The 25,634-nt window shown below is 56.9% G+C and overlaps 1 protein-coding gene across 4 annotated transcripts; it reads left to right on the top strand.

The window, feature by feature from the left end:
* Nucleotides 1-4,146: 4,146 nt before the first annotated feature.
* On the top strand, nucleotides 4,147-24,712 carry NR4A1 (nuclear receptor subfamily 4 group A member 1). 4 transcript variants are annotated; one of them, XM_037137413.2, is made up of 8 exons: nucleotides 4,147-4,279; nucleotides 8,143-8,265; nucleotides 19,880-20,757; nucleotides 21,580-21,709; nucleotides 21,991-22,142; nucleotides 22,462-22,664; nucleotides 22,750-22,928; nucleotides 23,913-24,712. In XM_037137413.2, exons 3-8 carry the CDS (start codon nucleotides 19,882-19,884, stop codon nucleotides 24,167-24,169), a joined length of 1,797 nt encoding a protein of 598 aa, XP_036993308.2. In that variant the 5' UTR covers nucleotides 4,147-4,279; nucleotides 8,143-8,265; nucleotides 19,880-19,881; the 3' UTR covers nucleotides 24,170-24,712. The 4 variants fall into 4 exon arrangements, with proteins under 4 accessions (XP_036993308.2, XP_036993327.2, XP_036993317.2 ...); XM_037137432.2 differs by lacking the exons at nucleotides 4,147-4,279; nucleotides 8,143-8,265 and adding an exon at nucleotides 10,091-10,280; XM_037137422.2 differs by lacking the exons at nucleotides 4,147-4,279; nucleotides 8,143-8,265 and adding an exon at nucleotides 16,202-16,305.
* The last annotated feature ends 922 nt before the right edge of the window (nucleotides 24,713-25,634 follow it).

A 25,634-nucleotide genomic window follows, 5' to 3' on the forward strand; every position in this document is an offset into this window, starting at 1 on the left:
CGGCGCCAAATCGATCTCTGGGGGCGTGGACAGAATTGGAAGCGGACTCCAGAGATTACCAAACTCGACTCCGCTGGGAATGGATTACCGGCCTCTCACTTCATAAATCACGTAGTTCTTTAACGTTTTGCATTTGTTTACAACGAACGTGTTTGACTTTGTAATAAAAAACAAGTTACAGAGGATTTCTGTTAGTTATTATTAAAGAACCTGGCTTGGATTTAGAGGAAATATTGGCTTTAATTCCAGCCTGGTGACCCTGGCCACTTTTCACGCTGGCCCTGCCGGCCTTCCATGGCAACCAGAGAAGAGCAAATGTGGGGGCAATTCAAAAAAGCCCCCAATTGGGCCTCCTCATCCTATATATAAGTCAGAACAGGTAACTCCATCCCCGTGGTGTTCCTCTAAGGCCAGTGATCCCTGGGACAGCCCCAGGAAAACTTGTCTTTGTGCCCCCAGTTTTCCCCCTTTAATTGCTTCTAAACCTGGGGAGGGGTGGGGGTACCCCAGCCAGATATTTCTCCATCCTCTAGACAAGGAAGGGAACCTCTAAGGGAATCCCCTCCACAGTCCCTCTCCTCACTCGGGGCCGGAGCCTGGGCAGGGGAGCCCTTTCTGGGCCCAGATAGGCTGGAAAACCCCCTACACATGCTTTTACCCTGCCCCTAGAGGGCCAGGGTGAGGTGAGGTGGAATGGTGTCTCCCTGACTGGGTGAAGTTAGATGAAGGGTTTCTACTTCTGTGAGACAGAGGGGCATAGGGGAAAGACCACTCTCTTGAGTCTGGCCCATCGACCTGAGTCCTGAGGCTTAACCACCCTCGGGATCTAAACCCTGCCCCCACCCTAGTCCTGTGAACTTTGAGGTCGGCCTTTCTCCTTTACATGATGCCCTCCCTTCTCTCCTACTTGCCTGGTCCAATCTCTCCCTTCACATTGTGCCCCATGTTCTTTTCTTCCAGGAAGGCCTCTCGGATCAACCCTCCAGGTTCACTCCAATGCCTGCTCAAGGCCTCTGGGAGGCTTCCTCTGGGACCTCTTGGCAATATGTTGTAACTTGCTCTGTGTCCTGCCTCCCCATCAGATTAGGAGCCAGCTTTCTGTGACACAACCTTGTCCTCCCTTAGGAATTTTCCAGAATGTGGGATTGCCCTGGCCAGGGCATCTGTTTTCCCCTCTAGTCCTAGCTCCTGAGCCATGCATAGTTGACCTTTTCCTTCCTCAGTTTTGCTATGGGCGATAGGGGCTATGCGGTAGCTACTGGAATTTGTGTAGAAAGAAGAGGGGCTACGATATGAAGGAACAAGATGGCGGATAGAAACTAGAGCACTCATCTGGAAGTCAGAAGACCCAGACTGTGGTTCTGATTGGACACTGACTAGCTGAGTAACTTGAGGGGGCTGAAATGTACTGGACATGCGTAATGACACGAAGAGGTGACATTGCCCCCATCATCTATGCAGCTCCTAGAGCCCCCAAATACCAGCTGAGTAAAGCCCCAGTGAGTGCTTTTCACGTGCAGCTTTCGGATGAGTTCCCCCAGCCTGCCTTCCCCCCAAGGCCTGTATGCAAAACGGCAGGTCTGGTACCATGTGCCAGATTCCTTGTTGCCATTCTTTATTTCTGCCAGGACAGATGCCTTCTTCATGGCAACCCTGTGAGATGGTTATGTTACCATCCTTGCGTTTCAAATGAAGAAGCTGAAGCTCAGAGAAGGTAATGTCCCTGAAGTCACACAGGTGCTAGTAGTGGAACCGGTATCCGTCCCAGGCCTCTTGAGCTCATTGCTCCTACCACCTCACACTGCCGTCATGATCCACACAGGTGTGTTTTAGCATCACATATTTTCATAAGTATTTTACTTGATTATAAAACAGGAGAGTATATAATAAAGCCAAGTTGTGCTAAAATATTTATAGAAGGGAGAGACCTCTGTGGGCTGGAAACCTTCATGGAAAAACTGGTAACTAAGCCTTTTTAAAAAACCCTTCCTGTCCAAATAAATGTATTTCTCTTACACAGGCAAATATTTTTAAAATTTATTTCAAAAGTTAGATTTCTGGAAAAAGAAAAAGAAGAGGTGGGGGAAGTGGCTTCTTTAAAAAGTCCATTTGGAAGGAACTCCTGGGGTAGAAAGGAGAGGAGGGTGACGGGGATTTTCATTTTGAGAGAGAGAGAGACAGACAGATATCAGGAGAGAGAAACATCAGTGTGAGAGAGAAGCATCGATTGGTTGCCTCCCATAGGCACCTGGACCCGGACTGAACCTGCAGCCTAGGTATGTGCCCTGACTGAGATGCAAACCCATGACCTTCTGGTGTGTGGGACGATGCTCCAACCATCTGAACCGCTCTGCCAGGGTGCTTTTGCCATTTTTCAAGCCTCAGTTTCTTTATCTCTATTTTGGCCTAATCCTTGGATATGGAAGAAAAATGTCTCCATCTCTCCTGAGAGATGATTTTGAGACAAAGCAGAGATTCTTGGGGTTGTTATGGAAAATGAGGGAAAGAGGCTTCAGATTTGTAGCAGGAGGTTAGGACAGGTCCAGAAAAAGGATTTCTGGGAGTTGGCAGGGGGAAGGGAAAGGAATGTGGCCCCTGGAATGAGGGCTGAGTGGAGACGTGGGACCTCGTTTGGAGAGTTTTGAATGCAGGAGAGATTCTTTGCTGCGTGGGGCCTGCTGGGTGCTGGGGATTGGATGGCGTGCTCATCATTTTTATGGTTCCCAAAATGAGCAGGCGCTGGTGGCTGGTGAAGCAGAGCACAGGACTGGGTCCTGCTGAATGGGTGTTTCCCAAAGCCCTGCCTGCCTAGCAGTACAGGAGCAGACATGGTAACCTCAACCCCACTCAGCCAGACCCCAGCCCCCTGCTCCAGCCTCGACTGGGCCTCCCTGAACCAGCCACTACTAAGTGGGAGGTTGCTGGAGAAAGATTTGCTCCGAACAAGATGGTTCTACCATTTCCACAGTGTTCTAGTCAGGTGAGAGAGAGAGAAACCTTCTAAAGCACTCCCACTGTTAGAAGGTTCTTACTGGGGAGGCCTGTGCTGGGAGACCATGGTGAGAAGAGGGTGGGCCACTTGGGGCTTCCCAGACACCTGGGTGAGCCTCTGGGTATTTCTTGCACTAAGTAGTCCTGCCCATCAAGGAAGTCAGACTCCAAGAGGAGACAGGTGGAGATTATGAGTGCCTACTGTGTACAAGTCACCTCTACAGCTGTTCAATTCTCCCCCAAACCAGAAAAGGTGGGTATTATTATCATCCCCATTTTGAGCTAAGGAAACTGAGGCTCAGAGTGGGAAGTGACTGCCCTAGGTCATACAGCATTAAGGGAGCAGCCAGATCAGTGAATCCCAATCCCCTGGGGGTCTTGCCCCTGTCTGCACACTCTATTCTCTGGGAATGCTTCTCTTCAGAAGAAATTTTACCCTCCCAAGAAGTCTGATTCTTTATGTAAGAAATTGCCTTCTGGCTGATTGCCCTAGGTCCTGGGGCTTAACCACCCTCCTGGGCACCCTGCTAGCTAGGTTATTGCCTTTGAGGTGGCATGCAGGCCAAGCAATGCTGCGAGGGTGCCCAGGCTTCAGAGAGTCGTTTCCCTGTCCTCTCAAGACAGCTTAATTGCTGTGTGATTTTAGGCTGCTGCTAAGCCTCTCTGGGCCTCACTTTTTCCACCTCTCCCTCGGGGGAAGCCCCAGGTAAATTTATACGTTAGCTGCAAGTATGCTGCCTCAGATGCTGTTAGCAAGATCACAGAACCCTCGCCTGAAAAACAGCACCCCCCCCTCCCCGGCCCAGCTTGAGGCGGGACTGATTATGTAACCGGGTGTTCAGCGCTTGTGTTGGGGATGGGGGGACGCGGGGCGGGGCGTTCGCGACTATTCCGGGCGCCTCTATTTTTAGCCCCATTGATGAGGCTGCGTCCGCCGCCGCAGCCGGGATTCCGGAGACGTCAATGAGCGCACGTCACGGTCCCTGCCCGCCTGCCGGGGGAGGCGCACCCCGGGCTGGGACAGAGGCGCCGGCGGCCGCGGGGGCGCGGGGCGGGGTGGGGGGAGGACGCAGCGGAGGCCGGAACTTCAGGGTGGGGGGCTTCCTGGGGGCGCGGGGTGGGGCGCGGCGGCTGAAGCTCCAGGCGGCGGCGGAACTGCTTGGGGCCTCGAGTGGCGTTCGCGACCCTTGGGCATGTGCACCCCTGCGGTTCGGAGCTGCCACCCCGCCGGCTGGTGTCGAGCCCGGAAGGCGTGGGGTGGAGAGGCGAGCCGAGCTCGCCAGGCCAGGTGAGGGGGCCGTGGAGAGGAGGTCATTTGGTCCGGGAGAGGGGGCGTGGGAAGAAGGGGGTCTTGAGGATGCACTGGGGTGGGCGGGGGCTACGCCGGGAGTCCTGCTTGGAAGTCAGGAGCGTGATGATAGAGACTGGACTGCCAGCCAAACCTGGTAGCTCCCACTCAGCTCCCGACTGCGGCAGCCAACGCTTTCTCTCCCTGGCCCGCCAAGGGTGGGGTTTGGCCCGCGAGAGGTGCTGGAGGTGGCCAGGGCGGAGAAATTCCTTTCTTTTCCCCTCTGGCTTCGGGGAACGGGTTCCAGGAGTTCGGGAGCTCGGCTGCCAGGACGTCGCTGGGACGGGCTAGGATTGCCCATTGCAACTCCTTCGTGGGACTGAGTGGAGAAACCAAGGCCAGAGAGGGTCTCGAGTCAGGAGCAGACCTGGGATTAGAAGTGCTGCAGAGGTGTCATTTCCAGTGCTTTACAGTTATGTATTAATTTGGGTTTGAGGCTAGTTTTAGGGGAATGCTGAGAAAATAAAGGCTAGGCAGAGGTAGGTGGGTTCAGAGCAGTTCCATCCTAAAGGGTTCTTATAGAGTCTCGGGCTGACAGCAGCCGGGGCAGGGGCTTCAGTGGTGAGCACAAGGCTTTGCTTGGTCCTGGACCCACTCCAAATGAATGGTTAGGTCAATGACTTGGAGGAAGACTTAAAAGGAAGGCCAGCTGGTTCCTGGTAATGATGTAGAGTGGAGAGGAATGACAGCTGTACTGTAGGATAAAATCAAGATTCCAGATGATGGCAACCGGGCAGAAGGATGGACCAAGACTAACAAGATGAATGTGACTGATAGTAAATGTTCAGGCCTGTGCTGAAGTTAAGAAAATTAGGTCAGGAATTCAGGTCTGGAGCCTGGTTGAGAGGCCCAGCAGCCCGGGCCCTGGAGCTTCCCATGTGCTCTGCGGGGTTGGCTGTCAAACTGCTCTATGCAGAGACCCCTACCCACTAAGCAGATCCAAGGGGGAAGCAGAATGCCTGGCCCTGGGCCTCCTAGTTGGGCTCCCTGGGTTCTAATTCCAGCTTTGCCACTTCCTAGCTGTGTGGCCTTGGGCAAGGGGCTTAGCATTTCTGTGCCTTGTTTCTTTACTATAAAGTGTTTATAATAATCTTCCCTTCCTCATGGTGTTTTGAAGCTGAAATGAGAAAATGTATGTAAAGTGCTTAGTAATGAATCTAGCAAATAGTCTTCAACATATATATATCTGTTGCCGTTGTTATTGTTTGTTATAGTAATATGCCCATTTCCGGGTGAGGACATTGGCCAATACAGTGCTCTGCCCAGGAGGCCACCAGGGCTCCAGAGGGTCTGCAGTCATGTCCTGTTGCAGGGGGGAGTTTAGTTAAGAAAAGATCCAAATACTTTAGGGAGAAGAAGCTGGGACCCAGAGCTGTGGGCTCTTAGAGTCACATTTGTGGATCAGCATAGGAAAGAACCTGCAGATTTTTAATCTGCCCCCAAATGGAGGGGACATCTCCTTAGCTACAACGTCCTTCCAGCCTGCTTCCAAGTGGCTTGCTGGTCCTCCTCTCAGACCAGTTCCCATGCAGATATGTATGAGTCCTCCACTCCCCCCATCCACAAATACTTACCAAGCATCTGCTAGTGCTGAACTCTGTTTCAGAGACTGAACTCTGCAGTAATTGAGAGAGACAAGTGAACAAGTGAACAGCACCAGTCCTGTGGAGGTAATAAAAATAGTCAGTGTGGTAGGGTGAGGGTGGAAGCTCTCTAAGGAAATGAGAATGGAAACCTGACTGATGAGAGGAGTTAGCTCTGCAGACGTCCAGGGCAATGACTTCCTGACAGAGGGAACAGCCAGTGCACAGACCCCGAGTGGGGGCAGAGAGCCCATGTAGCTGGAATACGTTGAGAATGGGGAGCAGGAGCTGGGTACTGATGTCTGGCCTGATGCTCCCACCTCATTTCGGAGGGTATCACTCTTTCCTCCTCCGAGCTCACTCAAGCCATTGGTTTGCTCTCTGCACAGTGCCGATTGTAATTGACCTTGATTTATTCCCCATTGTAACCTCTTGGGGCCCAGGGATCTTGGCTTGCTCCTTCTTGGGTCTCCCACTATTCATGGCTCACTGCTGGGCTCACGTTGGGCCCCCAGCAAATATTTATGGAATGACTGTGGAGGAGAGGACTTTGATCCGGGATAGGAGTGGGGTCAGGTACCTGCCCTAAGATGTTAGGAATCACTTCCTGGGTACCACTGGGTCCCTGACTCTGGCCTCTGTTCTCAGACAAAGGTGAGGATGATCTGGGCACTCAGGTGGGGCCTGACTGGTACAAAGAGTTTGTCTCTCTGCACCCTATCAGCTGTGGGATGGTAGTGAGAAAAGGGAAGGGGGCCCGGGGCCTGATCCCTGGGCCTGACCTCAGCCCTGTTTCTGAGGTGCAGGAGATGACGATGCCACTGCTGGAAGCAGGTGTAGCCTGTGGGCTGGGGCAGGGTTAAAGTCTGACTCTGCCTTCTGTTCGGGATTAGAAAGCCTCCAGACTCTCCAGGCTGCCCTCCCCTCTCCTGTTACACTCTCAGGAACCAGGGAGCAGCGGCTCTGGAGGAGGAGAGCCTGTGCGCCGTGGGCCCGAGGAGCTCCCTTTGCTGAGGACCTCGGGGCAGAAGTCAGGAGGGCAGAGGAGTCCCATCACCCACCCTCTGGGGCCCTCCTCCTTACTCCCTCTGCCTCCTGTCATGGCCACATCTACTTCTCTTTTCCCAGGCCCCACCACGGCCTGAAGGCAGCCTGATAACCAGAGAAGGCCAGGCCTTGGCCGGCCCTGCCCTCTGGGGCCCAGTCAAGAGAGGGCTGAATAAGGGTGGGAAAGGGGAACGAGAGATGTGGGACTAAGGTGCGCGGCTGAAGCGGGCTTTACACCAGTGGGGTCGGTGGGGACAGCTTGAAGAGGCTGGAGGGGCGCACACGGTTGACCCCAGGAGAGGCCAGGTGACCAGAGTGGCTTGGAACCAGGGTCTGAAGTTAGGTTTGATGTGTCCACATTTGATTTCTCTTCAAATTGACGCCACATCTGTGTGCCCAGCACTGTTCTAAGCCCTGTATGCATAACTCATTTCAAGCCTGTTGGTAGCCCTGTGCTTGTTAATTTTAGAGATGTCAGTTACAGGCTGTCATTTTTACAGATCAGGAAAGTGAGGCACAGGAAAGAGGTTCTGTAGGTTGCCCAAGGTTACAAGTGATGAAGCCAGGATTTGAACCTAGGCAGTCTGGGATCTAGCACATCCTGCTTTTAAGTTCTCTACTCTTAAGCTGGGCCGTCCCGGTTGGGGACTGGAGTCCCTTCACAGAATGTTCCCGAGAGTCCCCACTGCTCCAGTTAGAAGGCTGGGCTGCCAGGAGAAGGGGGCACGGAGCCCCTGCCCTGTGGGGCCTCTGAGGCTTTGGGGGCCACCTAGAGGTCAGGAGAGAAGGGTGTTCGCTCTGTCTTCACAGTAGTTCTCCTTTCTCTGCATACAAGATGCTCCTTTGTGCACATCAGGGGCTGAAATCTGGATTGAGGCGCCCTCACCCCAGAGTAGGGTGCAAGGCCGGGGGACTGGGTGTGACCGTGTGTCTCCATGGCCGTGAGATGCTCCAGATGCTGTCAGCATCTCCTGGCCACCAACCCACATCACCAAGAGTGTTTGCTGGGGGCATGGGACCCAGGTTCTGACGCCCTGCCTTGGGCTAGCTTGTCTCCCTCTGTAGCCTGGGTCCTGCCCCTGTTCCCACAGCTGTGTTTACGGCTTGTGCTGTCTCCAGGGAATGTCCCTGCTGGCTGGTTTCTCCTCAGTCACACTGACTCCCCTTCCGTAGGCCTCCACCATGGACAGAAGCCAGTCCCAGCCTCTCCCTGCTGTCCCAGCTTCTTTTGCCAGGCCCCGAAGGCCCAGAGGATGGTTTGAGTGTTTTCCAAGGTCTGGCCCTTCATCCAGGGTGGTAAGTGCACTGTGTTGTCCTTTGTACACCCTGGGGCCCCGAGCAGTTAGGGTGTGGGGCAGAGGTGGGTGTGGAGCTGCCTGCAGTGGATGTGGTTTGGGGGACGAAGGGGAAGCCCTGCAGAGGCGGTAGGCAAGGTGCCACTTGGCACAGTGGTGGAGGTCAGATGGGGGGGGAGGGGGAAGCCTCATTTGCTTAGCAGGACAGGTAGAGGAGGGGCTGTCTGGGTCGGTGACATGGGTGATGGTGGGGGTGGGGGTGACAGCTGCTCCCAAGGCAACATGTGCCTAGTTTCAGGAGGCTAGTGGGGTAGGGTTGGGTAGTTGAAGGCCAGGCTGGGAGCATAGTGGGGGATGGGACGCTGGCTTGTTTCTAGGGTACAGACACTGCACCAGGGGAGGGCGCGCAGGGAATTCCTTCCTGAAAGCGTGCTGACGCCCCTCCCCACTAGGGCAGCCCTGAAGGTCCTGTAAAGTGTGGTATGGGGAGGTGCCTTTGTGAACGAGGGGGGTCTTGCTAACCAAGGGCAGGGAGACACCCTCCGTGCTTCATGGAGCACTCCTGAGAGGGACAATATCAGTCTTCTGCACGTGGCCAGAGGGCTCCTTGGCCATCTAGCTCACCTGCCCTCCTTATGGGCGAAGAGACTGAGTGACAGAGGAGAGAAGTGACTTTTCAAGGGCCTACAGTGAGGACGTGCAGAGCCGAGTTTAGACCAGGTCTCCAGGATTCCAGGCGAGCACAGTGGCCTGCTCTGCGGGGGTGGACACACTTTCTTGTCTGAGCCTGCGTCCCGAGAAGGCTCAGCTGATCTGCGAGCGAGAGGTGGGGGTGTGGGGACGGGTTTCCACCAGCCCTTCGTCTGGGGACCTGAGATGCTGGGAGGGGCCCAGGACGAAATCGTCCTGGTTACTGTGTTTACCTGAGGGAGCTGGAGTCCAGCCTGGCACCCCGGACAGGGACCCTGTGCTGTCCCCGGAACAAAGGGTCCCCGGAACAGAGGGCCATTTCTGAGCGATAGCCCCCTTCTGGCCTTGAGAAATCCTTGGTGGAGCCAGGGCTGCTCAGTATCTCCCCTAGCCCCCGCAACACTGTTGCCCCCCTGGGGAGTCGGTGTTCAGGGTACAAAGGGCCCCAGCGAGGTGGCTGGGAGGGGGAGTGTGGATGTCCAGTCCAAGCCTGGACGGAAAGAGAGAAAGCCCTGGAAAGCAAGGCCTCTTGTCCCAGGGGCTGTCCTGGGTGTGCACCTGGCCTTGTGCTGGCTGCGGGCTCTGTGCCACCAACCTTGGGCTGGGGACAGGAAGAGGAATCACTGTAAGTGGGAGAGGCAGGTGTCCCTGGTCAGCCGGAAATCATGACTTGGGGAGCACGCGAGTGAACAGGGCAGCAGTGGGCCAGGTACCTTTCTCTCCTCTCGGCCCCTACCTCTGCCCACAGCTCAAACCCAAGTCCTGAGCTCCCAGCCTTCCCTCTGGGTCCACAGCAGCCCCCCTGGCAGAATTTTTTGTGTTCACCTTGTTGTCTGGGTTCTTGGATGGAACTCATGCCAGACATGCTGCCAAGGCCACCCCGAGGGGCTGCCAGCTGGGGCCCCATGAGTGCAAGGGCTGCTGGTCTTGTGACGTGGCACCTGTCTGCCAGGCCCGGGCATGAATCCAGCGTCACGCACACCCAGGGCTCCCGTCAGTTGACTATTTTGGGCTCTTGCTGACCTGGGCCAAAGTCAGGCTTTAGCCAAGAGGGCCCTGAGGCAGCTCCCCCGTCCCCAGAGGCCGGCTCCAGTTTCTACTATATAAACAGAGCAGGACATGCTGGCCTGGGGAGAGCTGCCTGTCCTGAGCCTGTTCAGCTGGTGTTCGGCCTCGGCTGGGCAGGACAGGCTGACCGGGCAGTCACGTCTCTTCCCTCAGGGCCCCCCAAGGCTGCTGGGGAGAGCCTGCATCCAGTCCTGGTAGTCTCCCTTGGTGCAGCTGTCCGGGATCTCTGAGCCAAAGCAGATCGTGAGGAGGAAGCTGGTGAGTCTTAAGAATGGGGAGACTGAGGCATAAGAGCTGGACTATTAGGACCTTTTTCCATTGTGACTGTCTGCTTTGTGGTTTCTCTAGTCTTGAGAGAAGTGGGGGAGGAGGAGGAGGGAGATGGGGGCCAACATCTCGAGGAATGAGAGGTAGGGGCCTGAGGACAGTTGCATGATGGGAGTGGGACCCAGGAGCACTTCGTGATCAAGAACCAGAGGCGTGATGCCCTCTCTCTGCTCCCTTGGGGAGTTCCAGCAGGGTCTCGAGCCTCCTCGTCTGTTGACCAGGCGTGGGCAAGACATTGGTGTGCCCAGGCTGGGGAGGGACATTGGAATGAGCTGGGTGTCCATCAGGGCACTTCAGCATAGGTTCTGGGGGAGGGTCCCCGGGTCCCCCAGCTGGTTGGGACTAGGAGGCAGACCCCTGGGTTTGGCTTTCCTGAGCCCTCCACCCTGGCCCTGCTCTTCTTGCCCGGCTTCCCAGCTGGTTTTGGTGCCTGAGAAGCAGAGCTGGAGTGAGGCCTGACAGGTCTGCCAACCAGCCTGCCACAGACATGCGCCCTAGGCCCCGGGCCAGCAGCTTGGGCCCGGCCTGGAATAAGCAGCAGCTCCTTACGTGGGAGGCTCCTGTGTGCTCCTTCTCAGTTCTTGAAAAAAAAAAAAAAAAGAAAAAAAAAACAACTTTTTCCCTTTCTGAACGTGAGTCTCTAAACGAATCCAGAGCCTGTGACTAAAAATACTTTAACAATAGGAAAATGCATCAGTCTTTCCGGCTGGGGCTCATTATCAGAGGGTTTTTATTTTGGAATTTGAAATTTTGCCCAAGGTGGCTGGGTGGAGACCCTGGGCAGGGGCAGGGGAATTTGGTGGGTGCTGCAGGGTGGTGGTGGTGGGAGACCCTCCAAGGGCGGAGGGGAGAGGGGCTGGCCAGGAGCTGAGCAGATGGACGGGCAGAGAAGGGGATATGAAGAGGGAGAAACGAGGTGCGGGCCAGCCTTTCCCAGAGGAACTCCATGGTCTTGTCTGGTTTCCCAGCGCTGGCTGTTCTTCCTGAAGTCTAATCTTATTCCTTTGTGCTGTATGTTAATTCCTTCTGGCCTGAGAAGGGAATGGGGCTCGAGAAATCACTGAACTGAAGATGACCTCTGTGGAAGAGAGGCCTGCCCTCCCTAATTAACTAGCGCTCTTCAGAGTATTAATCGAACACTTGCTGCATACAGAATCTGGAATTTTCTGGTGCGGGCGGAGCCACATCTCTGGGCACACTCCCACCTCCTTTCCCTGAAGCCCTGGGTAAAGAGAGGTGGGGATGGGGCTGCTGGCTCCTTAGTTGGTCTCTCTGTTCCCTGCACGTCCTAGGACCCTGCTGCAGGTCCCCAGAGTCCCTGCCCCGGCCAGTGCTCCATTTCACTGTACAGCTTCCCACTTCTGTTGGCAGATTGAACTTTTTTGAGATTTTATTTATTTACTTTTAGAGAGAGGGGAAGGGAAAGAGAAAGAGGGAGAGTAAGAGCGATATAAGAGAAACGTGGACCAGCTGTCTCCCACAGGCCCTCAGACCGGAACCTGGCCCACAAGCCAGGCACATGCTCTGACTGGGAATCAACCTGTGACCCCTTGGTCTGCAGGACGACACACAGCCCACCAAGCCATGTCAGTCAGGGTGGCAGATTGAATTCTCACAGCACTGGGACCTGTGACGTTGTCTGCATGGAAAGATGAGGAAACAGCCTTGGAGAAGGTGAGGGGCCGGCCCCAGGTTGCACCCCGGGTTTGCTGGCTCCCGGTTCCAGATGCCTCTGAGAGCTTCTCCATCCGTTGCCCCTGTCTGGGGCTGGGGAGAGAGGTGTGGTCGTGGCAGGACCTGGGCCAGGGCCGGGACATCAGAGCCAGTGGCCTGGACCTCACTCTATATCCTCAGTTCTCAGAGCTGTCCTTGGGAAGCCCCTCGGGGCAGTAGGCAGTGCGTCCCCACCCCCAGCACAAATCCCTGTGCCCACCGCCAGGACAGGAAGAGGAAGTGGCCAGGTCAGGGCAGGTGATAGGTCCTGGGGCTGAGGAGGGGAAGCTCCCTGGCCACTTCTCAGAGAGAGGATGCAAAGCTGACTCCCTCTGCCCACCCCGAGGGAAGGGTGTGGAGGCCTGTGGGTGGGGATGGTCTTGGTGAAAGTAGGGCAAGTTCCTGCCCTCTGCCCAGCAGCGGAGGGGGCCGGCCCGAGGTCTGGGGACATTGTGGGAAAGGGGCTGTGCAGTTCCACTTCCTCCATGCCCGAGTCACCCAAGTCCACACCCTCCCGCTTGCCTGGGGATCATTGGCTACCCATCTGGGGTGGCCCTGGACTACTTACTGTTGAGGATGCATGAGGGGTCCCCTGCCAAGGTGAGGGAGACAGGGCTTTGCCCTCATGTTCACACATTGGTGGGGGCAGGATGTGGCTGAACACATGGTAAGGACCCATAAGATGGGACTAGGACGGGCAAGGGCCTGCTGAGTTGTTCAGAAAACACAGTATGTTGGCAGAGAATATACTGTGTGAGGACCCTTTTCTAATGTCAGATATTATGGCCTCTCCTCACTCAGAGTTGTGTTCTGAATATGTGTGGAGAGAGCAAGTAAATAATGAGAAACAGCCACTGTTTTTCTGTGATTTCAGGAACACACGCTTGAATGAGTGTGTACTCAGTAAATTCCTGTGGCATCTGTACTGTTTGCATATATATATATATCGCTTTCATTGAGGCGTGGCTATTTTTTAATTAAATGTATATTTTGAAAGTATAACAGATACACAGAAAAGTGTGTGAACGATAGGTGTGATGTTTTAAAGGGTAGTTTGACGACTTTTCCAGAGTGAGCATGTGCAGGCGGCTGTCTGCGGAGCAGGAACCGGATCTCACTGAACTGCTGCCAGTCCTTCCAAAGACGCCTCCTGGCCGCCGCTGTTTCCCGCTCACAGGCCGTGCTGCGTGCGGTTCTGCAGCGCCCTTGGAAGAACTGCAGGGGCCCTGGGTCCGGCACAGAGCCGAGAGCTGGGGGAGCTGAACTTGAGCCCTGCTCCCAAGTCTCCATCTCTTCATTTATAAAGCGTGGGTCAGAATTCAATCCCGGAAGGCTGGGGAGTGGGTTAAGTGGAAGAATCCGTGTGAAGTGCCCTGGGCGGACCCTTGACTGGTATTCCCCATGCCTCCAACTCCCGGTGAGGATGTGCTTATTATGAAGTTAGGCTGGTCCAGGAGGGTGGCACATGAGCTAGGTCTTGGAGGACCAGCAGGGTTAGAAGGAAGAGGAGTGATATGCCCATGGGGGGGTGGGGGGTGGGAAGGTTTAGCCCAAGGCCCTTAGATGGGGGCAGTGGGGAGAGGGGAGGGTTATGAGGGTAGATTGGTGGGCCAGGCCTGCCACGGGAGCTTGACGTGGGCGGCCGTCTTGTCTTCAACGTGACTTCTCCCGTCCCTGGCCTTCCTGTGTTGTCACGACCCTCCCTTACCTTCTAGTTCTCCCCTCTAGTTTTAGACACCTCTTCCATCAAGACCTCTCCCCCACCCCTCCCCCACTCCTGGGAGCTATTGTGCTCTTGAAGGCTAAACTTCTTAACAGGAGAAGGGTCCAGTCTGGGACCAGCTCACACTCTTGGCTTCCCAAGGTCTGCATCAAGTATGCCTTTCCCCACAGTCCTGCTTAGCCAGATGCCGCCCCCAGTCAGAGCTCCAGCCCACCCTCCCTGGAGGGCATTGGCCAGCAGGGTTAAGGCCCAGGGCCCCCAGACCCCTCTCACCTCTCTTCTCTCTGTCTTAGGTTAGACTGTCCACATGGGCGCCTAATGGGTGGCCCTGGGTGGCTCCCACAGAGGGACTCTGCCTTTTTCTCCTATTTTCAGAGTGCAGTGTGTTCAGACTTTCCAGCATCCTCCACCTCCACAAGCATGGCCAGGTGGCAGGTGCGCTTGCCTCCCCTCCCCTCGCCTCCCCTCCCCTCAGCCTTTGTCACAGCAAGACTGTAGCCTCCAAACTTGCAACAGCCAGGGAAGGTGGGGCCTGGGCTGCAGACATGGATTTGGAGGCCAGTGCTGAGATGCAGAGATTTAGGCCAGGGCCCTGGACAGCTCCTCAGCACGCTCGAGTTCCATGGGGCTCCTGGGTGGGCCTCCCCAGGGAGAGAAGGGATGGCCTGTGCTTTTTACAGATGGAAAGTGGGGGAGGAAAGGCAGGTGCTAGGGCTCCAGGCTGGCCCAGCTCTCAGAGAACTGTTAAGGCTGGGCTTGAGCACACACAGGTCATGCCACAGCTAACACACCTGTTTGTGTGGTGGGGGATGGAGAGAAGAATGCTGATCTGGAGAATCATCTTTTGCTGACATGTGAAAATTATTTTTATCTTTTGAGGAAGGCCCTCTTGGGTGGAGGGGTGCATCCGTGGGCGGGATGGGGGGCTGGGTGGCAAGCCTAATTTCACCAACCCAGACTTGCTGTGTGGGCCTGAGCAGGGTGCAGCTCCTCTGGGAGCCCTTGGGTCCTAATCTGCAAAATGGGAGAACAGGAAGTATAGTGGTGGTTCAAGACTTTTTTTTTTACACTGGATCCTTTTTTTTCCCTAAGCAAAATCTTTGCAAAAACTCAAGACGAAAAAATAAAAACAAAAACAAACTTTCACTTAAGTTTGGGGTGGGGATCCTGGATGGGTCCCCTTGGCATTGTCCTGCCTGCACTTCCCTTTACCCAGGTGGCCCTCAAGGGTCTCCGGAAGATGACTTGGGAGACGCCAGAGCTCCCCGAAGACTGGTCCCCGTGGAGAGTGTAATGGGCGAGTTCTGGCAGGTCCTGACCAGATCACTGAATGAGATCGGCATTACCTGAAGACTGCTCCATCCAGGGTGGACAGTGGGGTTTGGAAAGTGGAGACGAGCTGGTTAAGGGGCAGTTTTCTCAGTGGATGAGGGCAAGGAAAAGGGGAGGCCGCCGGCCTCACTCCATTGGTCTGCTGTCGCTGCCTTCAGGTACCAGGGCGGCATGGGCTGTGGCTGGCAGTAGGGACGGGGGGTCCAAAAGATGTTCCAAAATAGAATTTCAGGAAAAAATGAAAAGTGACCTGTGGGGCATTGGGAGCAGACACTGGGTGACAGGCAGGAAGTGCAGAGATGACAAGTGCTGTCTGGAACAGATGGAGTTGGAGGTGCTGGTAGGACCCTTGAGTGGGCAGAATGGGGGCGCTGAAGACAAGGGCGTGGGGCATCTGTGATGGGAGATGAGGGTGGACCTGAGGGGCAAGAAACGCCTCAAGGGTGGAGGGAATTGCTGTAGGATGACCAGATGAGGTAAGACTGAGGTGGGTGGGTCCGGGCTCAGGGGAAGCAGACACTGGTCATGTTGACTTGCAGGGGAGAAGGGGGCTGGGTGGGGCCCATGTGTGTGCGCACGCTTGTACCCATGTGTAGGGGGATGGCCTTCTTCTTATGAACATTACCGTCCCTTCCTCTCTTGCCTAGCGGGGGATGGGAGCCTCCCCAGGCTAGGGGCAGAACGAGGTTAGAGGGGTGACAGCCAGACCCGGGAAGGTTCCAGGTGGCTGCAGCCTGGTCTGTGCCCTGATACAGCCCTGGAAGGCCCTTCCTGCTCCTACAGGGCAGGTCATAGCTACTCTTTACACAGGTGTTGGAGGTGAGGTGGGAGTGTGGGTGCTCCCTTATTAGGAACAGGGGAAGGCGAGAAAAGACCTCCCAGAGACGGGTAGTGGCCCTGGGTTTCACCCTCACTCCCTCCCCACCGTGAGCTGCTGCTTTCCTGTGTGACCTTGAGCAAGTGCCATTATTTCTGAACCTGTTTATTTATAAAATGGGGAAGAGTCTGCACAAATTCTGAAAGACTTCTTAGGCTCCACCCGGTTCTGAAATTCGGTAATTTCCCACCAGAGTTCACTCAACCTGGAAGGGACTGTGGAGGGGACTGGTGAAAAATGAAGTTCCTCGGGTGGAGTAGAGCCCACTGGCCCTCCCGTCTTCGGCCTGGCAAACCCCTGCCCTCTGGAAGGTACTTTGCATAGGAAAGTCGGGGGAGAAAATAAGTCTCAGACGGAGCCTTGGGGCAGCCTGAGAGCTTGCTGCGGAGACCCTGGTGGGGAAGACTAATCAAGTGCATGGGACTGAGGTGGGGGTGCAGGTGCCTCAGGTGTGTCCCTGAGTGCCCGCCCCAGTCCCAGGCCTTCAGGAAGGGCTTGGGAGGGTGCAAGGCGGAGCAGGTCAAGGGAGCCAGAGGGAGCGGGCGCGGACGGTGGCGGCTCCTGGGAGCAGCTGGGGGGTGAGGCGATCTTCATCGGGGAAGCCCTGCGGCCGCGGCTCTAGAGCGCCCTCTCCTCCGGCTCTGGCCCTCCCTGGCGGGTTATTTCGGACCTGGGGACCCCGGGCCGGGTCCTGGGTCCGGCTGGGGGAGCCTCGGGAGTCCACGAGCTGCTATTTTTAGCCTGCGCAGTGGGCGCGAGGGGACTATTTATAGATCAAACAGTCCGGGCTCCTTGCGTCAATGGAACCCCGCGTGCGTCACCCGCGCAGACATTCCAGGCCCCCTTCTTGCTCCGCCCCCTCGGGCTCCCCGGCCCGCGCCGCCTCCTGCCGGAACCGCACCGCCCCCTGCGCCCTTGTATGGCCAGGGCTGGCCGGCCGTGCGTCAGAAGCGCCCCCGCCCCACTCCGTGCGTCACGGAGCGCTTAAGAAGAGGGTCGGCTCAGCCGGGCAGCCCCAGTGGCAGAGGCTGCGAAAGTTGAGAGAGTGTGCGGGACTGCTGAAGCGCACTCGGGATCAGGCTGCAACTCCGGGTGCTGGTCCAGGGCAGGGGGAGCAGGAGCCGGCCGGGTAGGTATCCCCCGGGGGATCGTGCAGCTCATCGGAGCTGTTTTTTTAGGGGTGTTGCATGAAGGAGATGGGTGTACGCGCGGGTAGAAAGGATGTTGTAGGGTCTTCATGCAGGAGAGCAGGTGTAGGGTGCAGCTCTGGCTTTGGGGTGGGGAGCGGTTGGAACGGGATGAGGACCCAGATTGATTGTTGTCCACTCGGCGTGGGGTAACGGGGTAGTGGGGGAGTGTCTGTGCAAGGTGGAAGCCTCAGCGGGTTAGGGTTGGCGCAGGGAGTCGAGACTTGTTCTGTAGGAAGCTGGCTGTAGTTCAGTCTCCCAGGGTGCCCAACTAGGCACACGGAGCTCTGGACTGGGGTGCCGTTGGGATTCTTAGTACACAGAGTGGGGGGAAAGGTACACAGAGTTTCAGCTGCTTGGGATCCATCGAACTCCTGCCAGGATTGGATTTCCAAAAGGGTCTCCTCCCTGACAGCTTGTGGGCCCCTTCCCCATGCCCCTAGTAGTTTTCTTTACATTCTAGAGGCTGTAGCTTAGTTTGCAGGGATCCAGCCTGAAGTTCCTGCCTGAAGTGTGTTAGGAGACCTCTCCGTTCCCCAAGGAAATGGCCAGCATTGGTGGCTGAACCGCGGACATACTGCTGCTGCTGCTGGAATAAGAGAGTCTTCCTGGGGCAGGAGCAGGATCTCTGGAAGCACAAGGAAGATCATTTTAGCTGTAGTTTGGATACTGTGTGTGTGAGAGAGGAGAGAGGTGGAAACCCTGGTCCCTGAGGATCGATGGCAGTTGCTAGTGTTGGAGTCTCTGTTGTGGTACTACCTGGAGGGTACCCCCACTCCTTGACCCCCATAGTCACCCCTCTACCCCCATAGTACTTGTTGGATCATACAGGTAGGGTGAAGCCTGAGGCGGCTTCAGCATAACAGGTGCAAGCCACATTGTTGCCAGGACCTGCCTGGAGCCGGATTCTCCCCCTCCCTCCTTCAACCCCGCCTCTTTCTCCTCCCTGTGGGACTGAGCGGTCATCCCCACCCCCATGTAGGTCTGTATCTTGTGCCATTAAGTACCTGCATAGGGGTGGAGGGTTAGGTTGGTGGGGGTTGATCCGGATGTGGGATGTCCGAGTGGAGAAACAGGATTTGAATAAAGCTGGAACGCCCAGCCCTCTGTGGCAGCTGCCTTTCCTCCAACCCAAACCCATCCCTGTCCAGGGTCTCCTAGTGCAGGCTGAGGTGGCCACCTTTATCTCTCACAGGTGCTGTGTGCCTGGGTATAGGTGCCACTGGGTGGGTGGGGCCAGGGCTTCCAGGGGCTGCGTTGTCTGGGCTGGTTGGGGGAGTGTTAGGTCAGGGGTGGTGCTAACCCAGCTGGGGCCCATGGAGGTGGGAGAAAGGCTAGAACCAGAGAACTCCTTGGACTCTTGGCCAGGAGGTGGTGGCAGTCCTTGCCCCTTCCCACTGTCCCCACTGACTGTGGCACTCTGTTCCAGCTTGCTTTCTTACTCAGCCTCCCTCCCTGACTGGTGAGGCTAGAGCTATGCAGACCCCAGGCATGTGAGGGGACACTGTTCTGGAGCCTCTTCTCTGTTAATTTGTGACCAGTCTGGGAACTTAAGGATACCCCCGAATGATGCTAGCTCTGCTGCTCAGGCTCCTCAGGTGGGGAGTGTAACCCCATTTGTCGGAGCTCCTGAGTTTTTCTGAGCACACTTTAGTGGAGGGACCCAGGCAGTGGCAGGATGTCTGCACCTCCCCACCAGCAGCCTCCGTCTCCCTGCAGAGCCACCTCAAGTCCTCTGGCACTCTCCAAGAGTTCTCCTGTAAATACTATAGAGAAAAATGCTTTGGGGGCAGCAGAGAAGTTCCTCCTCGGGACTGTCCATTCTCCTGGACATTCAAAGGGCTGTTCTCTCCTCTCTCCGGCCTCCCCTCAGACTCTTGTCAGCATCTGGCCTTTGAAGGTCTGCAGCCGAGCTCCCCAGCCCACTGGGGAGCTGGGGACGGGCTAAGGAGGCCTGGGCCCTCTTCCTCTTTGCCCCTGCGGGCATCCCATGCAAGGACAGAATGGGTACCGTCCCCCACGTGGCAGGACCAGGGTGTGTGGGATCGTCAGGCTTTACTCAGTGTGCAGGGTGGGGTTAGGGAGAGAAGGCAGGTTCGTTGCTGCTCAGGCCAGTTTCTTAGACAGTGAGACCTCCACTCAGCTCCTCTTCCCTTGCAGGATGTCCTTCCTCAGTGCTGTGGGGGGAGGGGGAGCTTACAGAGACTAGGTGGTGCCTGGGAATATTCCTGTGAGTGTTAGGTTGGAGAGACAGTGTATCTGTGCCTGGGGCCTGGGCTAGGGTCGAGCCTGGCTGCCTCTGCCACCCACCCTTCTCCCAGCCCTTCCTGTGCCCTGCTCGGTGAGGGAGGGCAGGGGCTGGAGGAACCCAGCCCCCCTGGCTTCCAGAGAAACGCTGGCTGGGTGCCTTTCTAGGGTTCCCAGGCTGACTGGGTGTGGCTGGCCTTCCAACTGAGCCCACTCTCACTGGGCCTCTGCCCAAGGGTTTTTGTGACAAGGAGGTTGAAATGGTACTGTGGCTGGGGGTCAGGATTCCTGGGTTCTGTGGTGGGCTGTGACCCTAAAACCTCGGGATCCCATGTCTGGTTGGCATTCTTGCCACCTGGCTGTTCCGGGGTCTTTCTTTAGAGGTCAGGCTCCAGGCCTTTCTCAACAATTCTCTCCCCTTTTCCAACCCCTTGGTGTCTTCCCTCTCCAGAGATGCCCTGTATCCAAGCCCAGTATGGGACACCAGCACCGAGCCCGGGATCCCATGACCCCCTGGCAAGTGACCCCCTGACCTCCGAGCTCAGCAAGCCCACCATGGACCTGGCCAGCCCTGAGGCAGCTCCCACTGCCCCCACTGCCCTGCCCAGCTTCAGCACCTTCATGGACGGCTACACAGGGGAGTTTGACACCTTCCTGTACCAGCTGCCGGGAACAGCCCAGCCACCCTCCTCAGCCTCCTCCTCGGCCTCCTCTACATCGTCATCCTCAGCCACCTCCCCTGCCTCTGCTTCCTTCAAGTTTGAGGACTTCCAGGTGTACGGCTGCTACCCCGGAACCCTGAGCGGCCCGCTAGATGAGACCCTGTCCTCCAGCGGCTCTGATTACTATGGCAGCCCCTGCTCAGCCCCGTCTCCGCCCACGCCCGGCCTTCAGCCGCCCCAGCTCTCTCCCTGGGATGGCTCCTTTGGCCCCTTCTCACCCAGCCAGACTTATGAGAGCCTGCGGGCATGGACAGAGCAGTTGCCCAAGGCTCCTGCCCCACCCCAGCCACCAGCCTTCTTTTCCTTCAGCCCCACCGCCGGCCCCAGCCCCAGCCTAGCTCAGAGCCCCCTGAAGCTGTTCCCCTCTCAGGCCACCCACCAGCTGGTGGAGGGAGAGGGCTATTCCATGCCAACAGCCTTCCCAGGCCTGGTGCCCACCTCTCCACACCTTGATGGCCCAGGGATGCTAAATATGCCTGTGACCTCAGCTAAGCCCCGGAGTGGGGCTGCAGGTGGAAGCGAGGGCCGCTGCGCCGTGTGTGGTGACAACGCTTCGTGCCAACATTACGGTGTCCGAACCTGTGAGGGTTGCAAGGGCTTCTTCAAGGTACTGGGCTGCCCTGGGTGTGGCTTTTCACGAGGCATGAGGATGGGCTGGTCTCTCCCTCCGGTGGGGTCTGTGGTAGCCTCCCTTGGGTTCTCACAACCAGTCCTGTCTTCTAGGGAGGTGCAGCCCTGCTGCGTGGGCCCCTGGGAGGTGGTGCGGGGCTGGGCCCTTTCATGCATGTGCTAGGGCACTCACGGCTGTGTGACCACAGTGCAGTGGAGGGAGGTGTGAGCGATGGGCAGAGGGCGTGGGCTGCGGGGGTACCAGGAGTTCCGTCCCAATGGCCAGCCTCAGAGTTTCCTCTGCCCATCCTTCCCCCACTCGAGGTCCTGGTGGGAAGGGGCCCAGGCGCTCGTGTTCCTGGCCTGAGATGAAAGGAGCTGGGAAGAGGGCTTGGTGCTTGAGGGCTGGGGGTGGACTTGGGAACAGGCTCTGGGTTTGTCCCAGCTCTGGGTGCTTGCTTAGCTTCCCATCCCCGCTCCCCCCCCCCCCGGCCCTCTGTTGTCTGCCCCAAGGAAGGGACAGGTGGATGCAGGCACATAAGAAGTACAGGTGCCTGGGCTGCCAGGGAGCCCACCCATAGCCCCTAATCTAGTGTCCTATGGGGTCTTTTTCCTGATGCAGAACCTCCCCCAATGTCCCCAAGACGTTTTCTTCCCCCACCCTTCCACCTCTCCCTCCCCTGCCACCCAAATGTTAGAAAAATAGCTGTGAACAGAGAGTGCTTTTGTCTGTGATGGCAGCAGGATCTGGACGGTCCCCTCCCCTGGGCTCCCCCCTCCCCACGCTCTGACAGCCTGTTCCGTGTTGTCCCCCCTCCAGCGCACAGTGCAGAAAAATGCCAAGTACATCTGCCTGGCTAACAAGGACTGCCCTGTGGATAAGAGGCGGCGAAACCGCTGCCAGTTCTGCCGCTTCCAGAAGTGCCTGGCTGTGGGCATGGTGAAGGAAGGTGGGTGGCTGGGACAGGGGCAGGCCTGATGGGGCGGCGGAGGCAGAGTCCCGCAGGCATCTGTCCTGGTGGTCTGCAGTGGGGGGCAATGCCTGGACCATATTTCCACCCCACCTCTGGCCCACCTGCCTTGTATATGGGCAGTGGTCCCTGTGGGGTCCCCTTGGAGCTCAGGGGCTCTAGGTCCTCGGAGCTACTCAGCTCTGTTGTGCACAGCTTGGGCAGAGAGGCCCTTTCTGGGGTCCCTTCCTCCCTTCCTCACCCCTGCCATCTCTTCGCAGTTGTCCGGACAGACAGCCTAAAGGGACGGCGGGGGCGGCTCCCTTCAAAGCCCAGGCAGCCTCCAGACGTCTCCCCTGCCAATCTCCTCACCTCCCTGGTCCGGGCACACCTGGACTCAGGGCCCAGCACGGCCAAACTGGACTACTCCAAGGTGAGCCCCGCCAGCCCACACACAGGGCCTGTGCACGTTAGGAAAGACCCCTCCCCAGCTGGACAGGCTGAAAGAAAGAGGAGCCCCTGTGGGCTGAACCAGATGGGAAAATGTACCCCCTGGGGTGGGTGGCCAGTCAGAAAAATGTGCTCCTTCCGGCAGCCTCCACTGTGGGTGAGTGAGAATTGGCAGGCATGAGGTGGACGGCATCTCAGTTCCTCTCTCACCCCTGGGATCGGGCCCCTGAGACATGATGTAGCTGAACGTGGTGGGCCTTGTCCAGGGCCCTATGCCCTGACCCCACCGGGCTGCCCCCTAGTTCCAGGAGCTGGCGCTGCCCCTCTTCGGGAAGGAGGATGCGGCGGATGTGCGGCAGTTCTATGACCTGCTCTCGGGGTCCCTGGAGGTCATCCGCAAGTGGGCCGAGAAGATCCCTGGCTTCATTGAGCTGTGCGCAGGCGACCGGGACTTGCTGCTGGAGTCGGCCTTCCTGGAGCTCTTCATCCTCCGCCTAGCCTACCGGTGAGGTGCCCGCCATCTGCCGAGCCCTGCCCCTGCTGCCCTGCTCGGGAGCCCCCTGACCGCCATCTGTCTCCCCACCCACTAGGTCGAAGCCAGCCGAGGGAAAGGTCATCTTCTGCTCCGGCCTGGTGCTGCACCGGCTGCAGTGCGTGCGAGGCTTTGGCGACTGGATCGACAGCATTCTGGCCTTCTCTCGGTCCCTGCACAGCTTGGTTCTCGATGTGCCTGCCTTCGCCTGCCTGTCCGCGCTTGTCCTCATCACAGGTGAGTGGCTAATCCTGGGGGTTGGGGAGGGCTTGAGAACCCTGGGTGGGCTAGTTACCCGACACTCCTTGGCCCCCACATTGTGAAATTAGGGTGACTAGATGCAGAGAGGGGCAAGCATTTGCTGAGAGCAACACTGCTGGAAGGAGGCAGAACCGGGGTTCGGACCCAGCTGCATCTGACGGCAAAGCCCAGGCCAGCCTGTGAATGATCCCAGTTGACCCAGGGTCCAGACTGTGTAGGTGTTGTGTGTGGCCTGGGCTTGTGGTTTCGTTTTAAAGTCTTACTGAATTGTTGCATAATTGCTCAAAGGATAAATTTGCACAAGCTAAGCACACTCACGTAACCAGCACCTAGGTCAGATGCAGGCATGACCAGTCCCCCAGAAGTCCTCCTTGTGTCCCTTCCAGTCATCAGCTCCCCCAGGGTATCCTGACTTCGGACAGGTTAAGCATGGGCTACTGTGCCTGCCTGCTGGGTGCTTTATGTAAATATAACGATGCAGGGAGGGCTCTGGGCATTACATATGGAGGTTTTTAGATCTCTGTTTTATTTTTTAAAGCACCAGAATTTTCCCCTTTCCCACTTAAATTTCACAGGGGACCCAGCTATACGGGACAGACTCTGAGGCTCTCTAGGCGGAGGGGGGAGTGGTTCCCTGGAGGCCGCCTCTAGAACACCCAGGCTCAACTCCAGGGCTCCTTGGAGCAGTTTGGGGGAAAAACAAACAAACCACCGGCCTAGTCAGAAAACTCAGCTAGGATTTTTGCTCTTTTTTTTTGTAACCTTGGGTAAGTCCTTTAACCTCTCTGGGCCTCAGTTTCTCCCCAAGAAGGTGAGGATAATGCCTTCCTAGACTTCTGACGGCTCCTGTGTGCAAACGTGCTTTTGCAAAGTGCCAGCGGAGTCTTGTAGGCAGGCGAGGCCGGGTCTAGGGGAGGTCCGGTCCTTGGATGGGTGGTTGATCCTGTACCTTCCTCTCAGACCGGCATGGGCTGCAGGAGCCTCGGCGGGTGGAGGAGCTGCAGAACCGCATCGCCAGCTGCCTGAAGGAGCACGTTTCAGCTGTGGCGGGCGAGTGCCAGCCAGCCAGTCGCCTGTCACGCCTGCTGGGCAAGCTGCCCGAGCTGCGGACCCTGTGCACGCAGGGCCTGCAGCGCATCTTCTACCTCAAGCTGGAGGACTTGGTGCCCCCTCCGCCCATTGTCGACAAGATCTTTATGGAGACGCTGCCCTTCTGACCCAGCCCAGGAACACACGGCCTGTGTACGCGCACTCCCACGCCACCCCACGTGCCTTGAGCCCACGGCCCTCAGACTCCCGGAGCACTACCCCCTGCCTGGGCTGCAGCTGCAGACTGACCGGCCTCCTCACTCGCTTTGGGAGGTCATCCCCTGTGGGAGGGGGATGCATTCTTGGGGGAGACCCCCTACTATTTGTCTTAACCCCCCATCCCAGCCCTGGCCTTCGTGTTTTTGTAAGATAAACCATTTTTAACACACACTGCCATGCTGTAAATAAGCCAAATGTTGCTGTAAATACAGGAAGGAAGAGGTTGGGGGGGGCAGTTGAGAGGGAGGGATGGGCCCCCACCAGCCTTTCCGAGCCTCGTACATACTGGCTCTCGGTCCCGCCTCCTTCCCCATGTACATAACCTCGCTCTAGGAGGAAGACACGTGACAGATTCTGACATTTATATTTGTGTATTTTCCTGGATTTATAGTATGTGACTTTTCTGATTAATATATTTAATATATTGAATAAAAAATAGACATGTAGCTAAACCTGGGATTCTATCTCCGACACGCCCCTCCCCCAACTCCATGACAACACAAGAGACAGCGGTGCCTGATAAACCTTGCATGTTACTTACCTGAGCTGACAGGCCGCCGCGCACCTTGCTGTAACAGATGAGTAACAGTGGCGTCTGCTTCACAGGCTTGTTAGGCAGAAGCACTCGGGCTGGATTCGGACCCTAGAAAGCCGCCACTCCTGTGTTGCGGACGGGTCTGCGGTGGAGGCCGTCTGGGATAGGAGCAGTGCAGCCCGAACCTGGAGCAATGATGTCTGATTTGGCTTCCACGTCTGTAAAGCAGAGAGAGGCTGGTGTGCCTCGGTGGCTGCTGGAATTCCGGGAGTGTGGGCGTGGGGCTCAGCCTGCGCTGGGCACAGGGCAGCCCAGGGTGCCGGCAGCAGCTGCCACTCAGTCTAGGTTTTTTCCACCCTCGTCTTCGGCGTTCTTCCCACCGTGCCCCACACCCCAGCGGCAGGTCCCAGGTTGCTGGCAGGCCTTGATTTCTTGGCAAGAAGTTTGTTCAGAGGTCTCTACCTGTGCCCATGTGTCCCCAGGTAGGTTTTCCAACCTCAGCTCATCAGTTGCTTAGTCAGCTGGCTTAAAATGCAGATTTCTAGACTCCCCCCTCAAAGACCTGAATTTGGTGAGGGGCGGGTCCATGAATCTGAACTTTTACCAAGAACCTGGTTGCCCCTGGGTGGTCATCCACTCTTTTGAGAAACGTGAATCTCAATCAACCCCAACCTGGGGCCCAGGGAGCAGCTGTGCAGCATCCCGACCCTCACTGCTCTCAGTGTCTGTCTAGCTGCACAATTTCCTTCTCGAGGCCCCTGAAGGCGGTGCCCCTCACGTGTGTTCCTTATGACCCATAGGGTCCTTGGCCTAGGAGCCACTTCCTGGTTGAGTCTCCA

Source organism: Artibeus jamaicensis, unplaced genomic scaffold (assembly GCF_021234435.1).
Source record: "Artibeus jamaicensis isolate MK-2021 breed Jamaican fruit bat unplaced genomic scaffold, CSHL_Jam_final contig_233, whole genome shotgun sequence".
Taxonomy (NCBI): Eukaryota; Metazoa; Chordata; class Mammalia; order Chiroptera; family Phyllostomidae; genus Artibeus; species Artibeus jamaicensis.

Coding starts and splice junctions, on each gene's coding strand:
- NR4A1 (XM_037137413.2), top strand. CDS start 19,882: ATGCCCTGTATCCAAGCCCAGTATGGGACACCAGCACCGAGCCCGGGA. Junction 20,758..21,579: donor GTTGCAAGGGCTTCTTCAAG/GTACTGGGCTGC, acceptor TCCCCCCTCCAG/CGCACAGTGCAGAAAAATGC. Junction 21,710..21,990: donor TGTGGGCATGGTGAAGGAAG/GTGGGTGGCTGG, acceptor ATCTCTTCGCAG/TTGTCCGGACAGACAGCCTA.